Source organism: Leucoraja erinacea, chromosome 1 (genome assembly GCF_028641065.1).
Source record: "Leucoraja erinacea ecotype New England chromosome 1, Leri_hhj_1, whole genome shotgun sequence".
NCBI lineage: Eukaryota > Metazoa > Chordata > Chondrichthyes > Rajiformes > Rajidae > Leucoraja > Leucoraja erinaceus.
Genome location: NC_073377.1, coordinates 36,163,821 through 36,175,821, shown reverse-complemented (window position 1 = coordinate 36,175,821; position 12,001 = coordinate 36,163,821). Strand labels below are relative to the sequence as shown.

The window sequence follows — 12,001 nt, the reverse complement described above, 5'->3', positions numbered from 1 at the left end:
TACCCCCACACACGTTCACACACTGCATATAGGAATTAGACTATTCCTGACTATTAAACAACAGCTATTTCAAACTGTGTTGTTCCAATTCCAAATCTTACAAATAAGAAAGATCATTGGAATATGTAAACAAAGCAAGTCCATGGATTATGTAAACAACAAAAAAACCATACTTCCATCTTCATACCAATGATTTAGCAACTGTCTTTTATGGGGGGGGGGGGGGCAAGAAGAGGATACTTCTTCAATTCTGATTCTGGGTGATTAGCCATGATCATATTGAATGGTGGTGCTGGCTCGAAGGGCCGAATGGCCTACTCCTTCACCTATTTTCCATGTTTCTATCCTGTGTGCCAAAGTGCTTCACGAGTTCACTCATAGCAATCATTTGAACATTATTGACTAGTTCTAGGTTCCCTTAAAGAAAATCACTTCTCTGTATATAGCCCTTTACTGTTTGAAATACCTTGTTTAGATCTTGCTTCGATTTTTCAATATTTATAACCATATATAACCATATAACAATTACAGCACGGAAACAGGCCATCTCGACCCTTCTAGTCCGTGCCGAACACGTATTCTCCCCTAGTCCCATATACCTGCGCTCAGACCATAACCCTCCATTCCTTTCTCGTCCATATAACTATCCAATTTATTTTTAAATGATAAAAATGAACCTGCCTCCACCACCTTCACTGGAAGCTCATTCCACACAGCCACCACTCTCTGAGTAAAGAAGTTCCCCCTCATGTTACCCCTAAACTTCTGTCCCTTAATTCTCAAGTCATGTCCCCTTGTTTGCATCTTCCCTCCTCTCAGTGGGAAAAAGCTTATCCACGTCAACTCTGTCTATCCCTCTCATCATTTTAAAGACCTCTATCAAGTCCCCCCTTAACCTTCTGCGCTACAAAGAATAAAGCCCTAACTTGTTCAACCTTTCTCTGTAACATAGTTGCTGAAACCCAGGCAACATTCTAGTAAATCTCCTCTGTACTCGCTCTATGTTGTTGACATCCTTCCTATAATTAGGCGACCAAAATTGTACACCATACTCCAGAATTGGCCTCACCAATGCCTTGTACAATTTTAACATTACATCCCAACTTCTATACTCAATGCTCTGATTTATAAAGGCCAGCACACCAAAAGCTTTCTTTACCACCCTATCTACATGAGATTCCACTTTCAGGGAACTGTGCAGTTATTCCCAGATCCCTCTGTTCACCAGCATTCTTCAATTCCCTACCATTTACCATGTACGTCCTATTTTGATTTGTCCTGCCAAGATGTAGCACCTCACACTTATCAGCATTAAACTCCATCTACCATCTTTCAGTCCACTCTTCCAACTGGCATAAATCTCTCTGTAGACTTTGAAAATCTACTTCATTATCCACAACCCCTCCTATCTTAGTATCATCTGCATACTTACTAATCCAATTTACCACACCATCATCCAGATCATTGATGTACATGACAAACAACAGTGGACCCAACACAGATCCCTGTGGCACCCCACTAGTCACTGGCCTCCAACCTGACAAACAACCATCCACCATTACTCTCTGGCATCTCCCATTCAGCCACTGTTGAATCCATCTTGCTACTCCACCATTAATACCCAACCATTGAACCTTCTTAACCAACCTTCCATGAGGAACCTTGTCAAAGGCCTTACTGAAGTCCATATATACAACATCCACTGCTTTACCCTCATCAATTTCCCGAGTAACCTCTTCAAAAAATTCAAGAAGATTAGTCAAACATGACCTTCCAGGCACAAATCCATGTTGACTGTTCCTAATCAGACCCTGTTTATCCAGATGCTTATATATATTATCTCTAAGTATCCTTTCCATTAATTTGCCCACCACTGACGTCAAATTAACAGGTCTATAATTGCTAGGTTTACTCTTGGAGCCCTTTTTAAACAATGGAACAACATGCGCAGTACGCCAATCCTCCGGCACTATTCCCATTTCTAATGACATTTGAAATATTTCTGTCATAGCCCCTGCTATTTCTACACTAACTTCCCTCAATGTCCTAGGGAATATCCTGTCCGGACCTGGAGACTTATCCACTTTTATATTTCTCAAAAGTGTCAGTACTTCTTCTTCTTTGAATCTCATGTTTCCATAGCTACTCTACTTGTTTCCCTTACCTCACATAATCTTTTTTAAAAGAAATCATAACAAATTTGAACAACCACCCCCATTTAATCCCAGTTACCATTCCACACTTTTGCAAATGAAACTGTTGCATTAAAATGTTAGTTTCTCGCTTTGTCGTGAGCGTTAAGATGAAGTTCGCAAGCTGAATGGCGGAGTCTGGGGGAAGGTGCGGGAGGAAAGGTGCAAAGAGATGTAGGAATATTTCCTCCCTGGAAAATGAATATAACTGCCGAGAAAGATGATGATGTTAGTAGAAATGTAATGATGATGTTAGAAGAAACTTGTTGCAAAAGAAAACCACAGGTTAATTCATGTTTCATTTCTCACTTACTTTTTGGGGGATACGGAATCCTCCAACATTGTGGATTCTTCATCACCTTCCAAACCAAAATGGTCTTTGCTTTTTTTCTGCAAATAGTTAAATTGGATGTGCATTATAAAAATGTTCCCCAACATGAAAATCACGTCAGTCATACTTAAAAACTTTTCATTATTCTTCCATCACATCATTCTAAATTGGCAACTAATTCCTGCCAGCATTTATTTGTTAAGTGTCAAACCTCTGGTTGAAATCAGCTCTTGGGGATGCACTCTCGTCAGACAAATATATTTGCTGTAAAAGGACTGCAATATCTAAATCACCCTCTGCTAAAATTGGAAGATATTCAATTATATAATAACTGCTCGGGTTTTGGTCACCCTGCCATAGGAATTATGTCATTAAGCTGGAAAGATTGTGATTGTTGCCAGGACTCAAGGACGTGAGCAACAGGGAGAGATTGGACAAGCTTTATTCATTGGAGAACAGGAGACTGATGTTACAGAGATGTATAAAATCATGAAGGAAATTGATAGGGTGTATTCACAGTCTTCTACCAAGGGCAGGCAAATCAAAAACCAGAGGACAGAGGTTCAAGGGGAGAGGAGAAAGATTTAATGGGAATCTGAGGGGAAAAACTTTCACCGAGAGGTTGGTGGGTATATGGATTGAGCTGCCCGAGGATGCAATCGGGACAGGTACAATAACAACATTTAAAATACACTTGGACAGGTATATAGAAAGGAAAGGTTTAGAGAGATATCGGCCATTCGTGAGCAAATGGGGCTAGCTTAGATGTGGCACCTTGCTTGGCATGGACTTGTTAGGTCAAAGGCCTTGTTTCCGTGATGTTGCCTCAAATTAATTAGATTCAAACTACAAATTTTACACTTCCTTTAACTGTTTTATTTTAAATATGTCTTGTTCAACTTGGGATAGAAACAAATTAATACTTTAGTATCCAAAAACATTCAACTATAAGAATCTGAATGCATATTTTAAGAAAAATGCAAGGTTGCATTGCCTAAAATCTAGTAATGAAAACAGGGCTCAAATTGTCAAAAAAAATTTAAATTGACTACTTTTTGCACCACACCCTTTTCCTGTTTGGATACGACAACATAAACGTAATAGTTTCCATTCATTGCTTCGTGCATTCATACATTTGTGGATGTACTGTGGATAAGACTATAGAGTTATACAATCAGAGTTATACAGTGCAGAAACAGGCTCTTCGGCTCACCTTATGCATGCTGACCAAGATGGCATTCTGGGCTAGCAGCATTTGCCTGCATCCTGCCCCTCTGCCCTCTAAACTCTTCCTATACATCAGTCCAAAAGTCTTTTAAAAGTTGTAATTGTCTCTGCCACTGCAGCTTCCTCTGGCAGCTCATTCCAAATACATTCTACCCTGTGTGTAAAAAAGTGCTCGAGATCCTGCTTAAATCTCATTCATCTCACCCTGAACCTCTGCTGTCTAATTTTAGAATTCTCCACCCTGAGAAAAAGACACTGACTCACTTATCCATGACCCTCATTATCTTGTATATCTCAATAAGGTCACCACTCAGTCTCCTACCCTACAAAGAAAAATGTCCTCGCTAATCCAACCTATGCCTATAACTCAAGCCTGCAAGTCCACAAAACATCCTGGTGAATCTCTTCTCCACCCTTTCCAACGTAATGACATCCTTCCTATAGCTGGGTGACCAGAAGTGCACACAGTACTCCAAGTGTGGTTTTACCCACAAGTTGTACAGTTGCATTATGATGTGCCAACTTTTGCAATCGACAGCCAATGAAGGCAAATGTGCCAAACACCTTTTTCACCATACGTCTACCTGGCTCGCTATTTGCAGAATACTAGAACCTGTACTCCCAGATCTCAGTTCTACAACTCCTCCAGGCTCTACAATTTACTGTGCATGTCCTACTCTGGATTGACGTACCCCCCCCCCCATTGATTTGTTGCATTTCTTACCACTCATTTCAATCTTGTACAACTGCAGTATTCTTACAAGTTTTAAAAAATATATCTCTAGATATTTTTGACCACCAGGGGCGCTGGGGAGATGGCAGCCCTTCCGGCCGTCTGTTTGTTTTTTCATCTTTTTGTTATTTTTAGCGTTTGTTAAAAGTTTGTTTTAATGTACTTCGGTTTGTTTTATGTGGCGGGAGGGGGGAGGGGATCGGGGGAAACTTTTTTTCAAGTTCCTACCTTACCGGAGATGTGATCAATTTTTGGATCACATTCTCCGGGCTCTGCGGCCTTCTATTGCTGGAGCTGGAGGGGCGCGGACTTAACATCGGAGCGGATCCCTTGCTCCCACCGCGGCCTGCGGACTTTACCATCAAGGGCTCGCAGTCTCGGGAGAGGCTAGTTGGGAGTTCCAACACCGCAGAAGGTTCAACCAGCCCCGACGCGACGTTCGATCGCCCCGCGCGGGGGAGCTGACAACCTCCCGATGCAGGAGCTGAACGCCTCGAACCGGAGGGCCCGAACGGCGCCGGCTACAGGAGACAAGATCATCCCATCAACGGAGGGCTCGAGGCCCCTGACCGAGGAAGAACAAAAGGAAAGACTTGGAACTTTATTTCGCCTTCCATCACAGTGAAGAATGTGTAGGAGTCACTGTGGTGGATGTTCATGTTAAAATGTGTTTTTGAGTCTGTTGCTTTTAATTGCATGACTGATCTGAAACCTACTTGGCGAATAAAATCTGATTCTGACTCTGATAACAAGCAAGATTAAAAATGTTGTACATTTTCACATTCACTTCTCAAGGGTGCTAAGACCTCCTCGGTCAACTGGCAGGAATCACGAGATAAGGAATGCACATTCAGAGGACCAAGCAGCTTCATACAAGTGTCAGGGGTTATTGGGAGAAGGCAGAAATGGAATGAGGAAGGAGATAGATCAGCCATGATTGAATGGCGGTCGACTTGATGGGCCGAATGGCCTAATTCTGCTCCTATCACTTTTGACCTTGTATCACATCCTTTTACAACTTGAATGCAGCATGATTCCTCAATGAATACACTTTACCAGATGGACTTTCTCTGTGGCCATCCACACAGCTTAGAAATTCTTTGCCCACATCCAATATTACTGTAAACCCATCTAAATACACACACACACACACACACAACTTAAGCAAAGTAGATGGAAACAAATCTAGTGCAGTACCTTTTTCAAAATGATATCAATGTATCCAGCTATCAGCTGTGCAATTTGTTCTCCTTCAGTTGTTTGTACTGAATAGTACCCATCCTGATAGTCACCAAAATCCTACAGGTGGAGAAAAAACAGATTCAAATATTTATACCAATCTAATCTACTAAATATTCAAATCCAATGAATTCATTGTGTTTTAAAACTGAACAGTTGAATCTCCTCAGGTAGACACAAAATGCTGGAGTAACTCAGCAGGTCAGGCAGCATCTCTGGAAAAAAGGAATAGGTGACGTTTTGTGTCGAGATCCTTTTCCAGTCCTTTGAATCTTGCATCCAGTTGGCAGTTTAGCTTTGGAACGGCAGCCTTTACCAAGTCAAATGAGCCTGGGCTATCGGTAACAGGATGGGGTGGAAGATTGCAACCTTCACCTGGTCCACCCTGTTTCGACGAATGCAATCTAATAAAGGGAGGCACAGTGGCGTAGCAGTTAAGCTACTACCTTGCAGCGCCAGAGACTCGGGTTTGATCCTGACTACAGGTGCTTGTCTGTACGGAGTTTGTACGTTCTCCCCGTGACCTGCGTGGGATTTCTCCGAGGTCTTCGGTTTCCTCCCACACTCCAGAGACGTACAGGTCTGTAGGTTAATTGGCTTTGTATAAGTGTAAATTGTCCCTAGTGTGTGTAGGATAGTGTTAGTGTGCGAGGGATCGCTGGTCGGTGTGGACTTGATGGGCCGAAGGGCCTGTTTCTGTGCTGTATCTCTAAGATCAAATAGAACAAGTTGTCCTAAAACCTTAGGCTGTGCACGCCATACGCAAGAAGTAACAGGATATAAACCACCACATGTCGGTAAAATATTGTAGAAGGCTTTCTCTTTTCGGTAAGATGTTAAATCAAGATTCTTAATATTCAGGTGGATACTATTTTAAATCAAATTTGTTATAAAATAGCAGTCTTGCCCTTGCTAATTTTTTTGAAAAGAATCTCCACTTAACAATGTTTTAGCAAGAATGCTACATCTCAGGTTTGAGTAATTACAAGCACCGTTTGATACCGCTTGGGACTTTTGATGTTCCCCACTACTGAGGCTCAAGCACATGACTTTGGGGTTCTCAGCAACAGTGCTAGAATCATGTTTTGTAAGCTATTACATTTTGGAGTTTAGATAAAACATTTTAAACAAATTAGAATTCCATATTGAGAAACCAAATGACAAGTTTGGTTACATTATCGTTACAAGACGATGAATATATTTTGAATTCGGTTGCACAATTGCCCAAGGACATCTCAAACTTAATTTATTTGGCAGTCGCACAGGAGTCATCCTTGACGTGTGTTGTCTGCAAAATATCATTCTAATCAGCCAAGATTAATTCAATAGAAATTTATATATCACATTTCAGAGATTCACTCCAGTCTATTAAAATGTCCATGACTATTGAATTGAGTAGGGAGATACAATCGGAAGGCGTAACCCAAGGAACTAAATTACACTGCAACTGCCAATAGATAGGGAAATAAAATTCAAATATGCCATCACACACTTCTGATAATAAAACTCAATTTTGAGTAAATTAGTAGTTTGGTGATCAAGCAGCTTACTGCTTAGGAAGGAACTGCAGATGCTGGTTTAAAACCGAAGCAAGACACAAAAAGCCAGAGTTTCTCCAGCTTTTTGTGTCTAATCAACTGCTTTGATTTGCATACATCAAACTCACTTGTTCCTGATTTTTCATGTCCTCCCATATTAAATATTGAAAATGGTGATGGGCAGGGTATACCTCCTACAAAAACTGTTTAAATCCTACTGAGAACAGAATAATCATATACAGGGCTCAATTAAATTTGATTCTGTCCTTGTACATCATCGGCGAACTGGTTGTTCAGCTGCCCGACTTCCTCCTTCCAGTTTACAGTTAGTATGTCCTTCAAGTGGCAATGCATAATTCCACAGCCTCACCCGACATTAGCTAATTCAGTGCATACCAGTAATATGGCCAAGACTTTGATGGCCTGTTCAATTTATTGACATTACTTGTCCATTAATGATCAGCTACAGGACTGCTCTTGTTGGCTGGGGTGCTATAGCTTTTATCCACTTCTTCATCAAATAAATTGTTTTCAACTTCCTCATCCTCATCTTTTTTCCACACCCTCATCAAATAAAATGCTGAAGATAGACACAAAAAGCTGGATCTCTGGAGAAAAGGAATGGGTGACATTTCGGGTCAAAACCATTGTTCAAACCCGAAATGTCACCTATTCCTTCTCTCCAGAGATGCTGCCTGTCCCACTGAGTTACTACAGCTTTTTGTGTCTATGTTTGGTTTAAACCAGCATCTGCAGTTCCTTCCTACAAATAAAATGCGGATTTGATTATCTAATTGCTTTGTCTGCCTGCAATCAATGTATGGGTCCAGATTATCTATTTGGACCTCCGCCCATTACTCAGAGTTAGCAGTTGCAACACATGTTCGCTATATTACAAAAATACGTTCCACTTTGGGTTTGGGGAGACTCTTCTGACAGGAAATCCAAGAGAATGTTTGCTTGGCGTGATGAAAAACATTTACAAAGCTCAGTAATGGTAACAACATTTATCAAAAAGTTGTGATAACGTACCAGAGTAAAACTCTTCGGTGATGCTGCCCAACGTTTGATGTTTGTAAGACTCCATTCCTGAATCACTTCTTTTGTTTTCTCATCCACACGCATGACACATTCTTTGGTAATTCCTAGCAAGCGAGGTACAAGTTTGTTCTTCCCTTTCATTTTTTCCTGGAAAATAATCAATATTTGTTAACGAGTAAGCATGGATAACAAGATGGCCATTTATCACCACTATCAATCTTATTAAAGCATGCAACAAAGTTTATGGGGAAAAAAACTAATAAAAGTAACAAGTCTGCTTGTTAGATTAGCAAGTGTTATAAGGGCTGTGCAAGTAACAAGTATATTTCAACAAACATCAGCATAGAAACCAAACATATTTAACACCTGGGACATGTGACAGGAAAAAAAACCTTGTAATGGAAACTGATAGCAAGAAACAAGAGTTTAAAGGGAGAAAGAAGAACTGCAGATGCAGGTTTACAAAAAAAGGATACAAAATGGAGGACATTTAAAGATGACATTTTAAGAGTACAGAATCTTTATGTTCCTGTTCGGTTGAAAGGAAATAGTAAAAATTGGAAAGAGCCTTGGTTTTCAAGGGAAATTGGACACTTGTTCGGAAAAAGAGAAAGATCTACAATAATTATGGGCAGCATGGAATAAATGAGGTGCTTGAGGAGTATAAAGAATGTAAAAAGAATATTAAGAAAGAAATTAGAAAAGCTAAAAGAAGATATGAGGTTGCTTTGGCAAGTAAGGTGAAAGTAAATCCAAAGGGTTTCTACTGCTATATTAATAGCAAAAGTATAACAAGGGATAAAATTGGTCCATTAGAGAGTCAGCAGAGCCAAAAGAGATGGGGGAGATATTGAACAATTTATTTTCTTCGGTATTCACCAAGGAGAAGGATATTGAATTATGTGAGGTAAGGGAAACAAGTAGAGTAGCTATGGAAACTATGAGATTCAAAGAAGAGGAAGTACTGACACTTTTGAAAAATATAAAAGCGGATAAGTCTCCAGGTCCTGACAGGATATTCCCTAGGACATTGAGGGGAGTTAGTGTAGAAATAGCAGGGGCTATGACAGAAATATTTCAATTGTCATTAGAAACGGGAATAGTGCCGGAGGATTGGCGTACTGCGCATGTTGTTCCATTGTTTAAAAAGGGTTCTAAGAGTAAACCTAGCAATTATAGACCTGTTAGTTTGACGTCAGTGGTGGGCAAATTAATGGAAAGGATACTTAGAGATAATATATCTCTGGATAAACAGGGTCTGATTATGAACATGGATTTGTGCCTGGAAGGTCATGTTTGACTAATCTTCTTGAATTTTTTGAAGAGGTTACTCGGGAAATTGATGAGGGTAAAGCAGTGGATGTTGTCTATATGGACTACAGTAAGGCCTTTGACAAGGTTCCTCATGGAAGGTTGGTTAAGAAGGTTCAATTGTTGGGTATTAATGGTGGAGTAGCAAGATGGATTCAACAGTGGCTGAATGGGAGATGCCAGAGAGTAATGGTGGATGGCTGTTTGTCAGGTTGGAGGCCGGTGACTAGTGGGGTGCCACAGGGATCTGTGTTGGGGCCACTGTTGATTTGATTTGAGAGATTTAGGCCATTTGGAAGAGTGGGCTGAAAGATGGCAGATGGAGTTTAATGCTGATAAGTGTGAGGTGCTACATCTTGGCAGGACAAATCAAAATAGGACGTAAATGGTAGTGATTTGAGGAATGCAGTTGAACAGAGGGATCTAGGAATAACTGTGCACAGTTCCCTGATGGTGGAATCTCATGTAGATAGGGTGGTAAAGAAAGCTTTTGGTGTGCTGGCCTTTATAATCAAAGCATTGAGTATAGAAGTTGGGATGTAATGTTAAAATTGTACAAGGCATTGATGAGGCCAATTCTGGAGTATGGTGTACAATTTTGGTCGCCTAATTATAGGAAGGATGTCAACAAAATAGAGAGAGTACAGAGGAGATTTACTAGAATGTTGCCTGGGTTTCAGCAACTAAGTTACAGAGAAAGGTTGAACAAGTTAGGTCTTTATTCTTTGGCGCGCAGAAGGTTAAGGGGGGACTTGATAGAGGTTTTTAAAATGATGAGAGGGATAGACACAGTTGACGTGGATAAGCTTTTCCCATTGAGAGTAGGGAAGATTCAAACAAGGGGACATGACTTGAGAATTAAGGGACAGAAGTTTAGGGGTAACATGAGGGGGAACTTCTTTACTCAGAGAGTGGTAGCTGTGTGAAATGAGCTTCCAGTGGAAGTGGTGGAGGCAGGTTCGATTTTATAATTTAAAAATAAATTGGATAGGTATATGGACGGGAAAAGAATGGAGGGTTATGGTCTGAGTGCAGGTAGATGGGACCAGGGGAGAATAAGCGTTCGGCACGGACTAGAAGGGCCGAGTTGGCCTGTTTCCGTGCTGTAATTGTTATATGGTTATATGGTTAAAGTGCTGAAGTAACTCAGCAGGTCAGGCAGATTCACTGGAGAAAATGGACATGATGTTTTGGATCAGGACCTTCCTCAGACTGATTGTGTGTGAGGGGGGAAGGGAAGGACAGGAAAAAGCCTGGCAAGTGAGGAGGGGGGGTTGATATGCAGATGATTGGACAAAGGCCAGTGATGAAAAGGTAAATGGTGCAAGATAAGGATAAGATAAGAATCGCAGAGGAAAGAATGGAGAGGGAGAGGGAGGGGGGAAATGGTGCACGTCCAGGAGGAGCACAAAGGGTTGTGGGTTTGTTACTTAAAATTGGAGAATTCAATGTTCATACTGTTATGTTGTAAGTTATGAGATGCTGTTTCTCCAGTTTGCATGTGGCCTCACACAAGAAACCCAGGACAGAAAGGTGAGTATGGGAATGGGAAAGGGAGTTAAAATGGTTCGCAACCGGGAGATCCTGCAAGCCACGTGCAAGCGTTATGCAAAAGGGAGTGAGGGAACCAAGGGCTCATTGAGCTTGAAGAGAACATGGGAAACAGGTATCTGCAAAGTTTAAAGAGAGCATGGAAACCAGGCTCCCCTTGGGTTTAAAAAGCATTGCAGGAACCTTGGCTCAGGTTTTTAAAGGGAGCATGGGAAGTGGGTACTGGGTAAGTTTACAGAGAGCATGGGAACCGACATCTTGGTAAGCTAGATACCAAATAATCTGGTTTTCTAAACAACATGACAGTGGATCTTTGGAGTTTTAACACATTTAAAAACACATTTAATGTGAAAAGCTACAATAGAACATTGAAAACATCAATATCATTGAGTCAATCAATCAACCTTTATTGTCATCTTGCAAAGCAACAGTTCTACAGTGCAAAATGAGAAAACGTTTCCCAGGGAATACTGGAGCATCGCACATAAAAGTTAAACATTTCACACACAATAAAAACAATAAAAAGTCCCCGATAAAACAGGACATATAGTTTAAAAAGTGCAGGTAAAAACAGCAACATTAAAATACCGTAAAAACAGTTATAAAATGTCCAGGGGAGCTGATTTAAGTGGCCAGTGCCAGAGTTATTAAATTATCAGTGCAAGGCAGTGAAGGCAGCATAGAAGGCTTGATAAATAAACTATATAAACTATATCAAAAGCAACGTTACAATAACAGGTGAATGAATCATTCATTCAGGTGTAATGCTTCTATACATTAATCCACTTTAATCAACTCATGAGTGCATGTTCCAGGGTCTAAGTTATATGCTATTCAG

General features: G+C 40.7%; 1 protein-coding gene across 1 annotated transcript in view; it reads right to left on the bottom strand.

Annotated features, from left to right (window-relative positions):
- The window catches only part of LOC129695700 (talin-1-like), a 232,274-nt gene that overhangs the window by 106,699 nt on the left and 113,574 nt on the right, over positions 1–12,001 (bottom strand). The window contains 3 exon segments of the mRNA XM_055632894.1: positions 2,506–2,582; positions 5,681–5,782; positions 8,293–8,448. Coding sequence (XP_055488869.1) covers positions 2,506–2,582; positions 5,681–5,782; positions 8,293–8,448 — 335 coding nt within the window.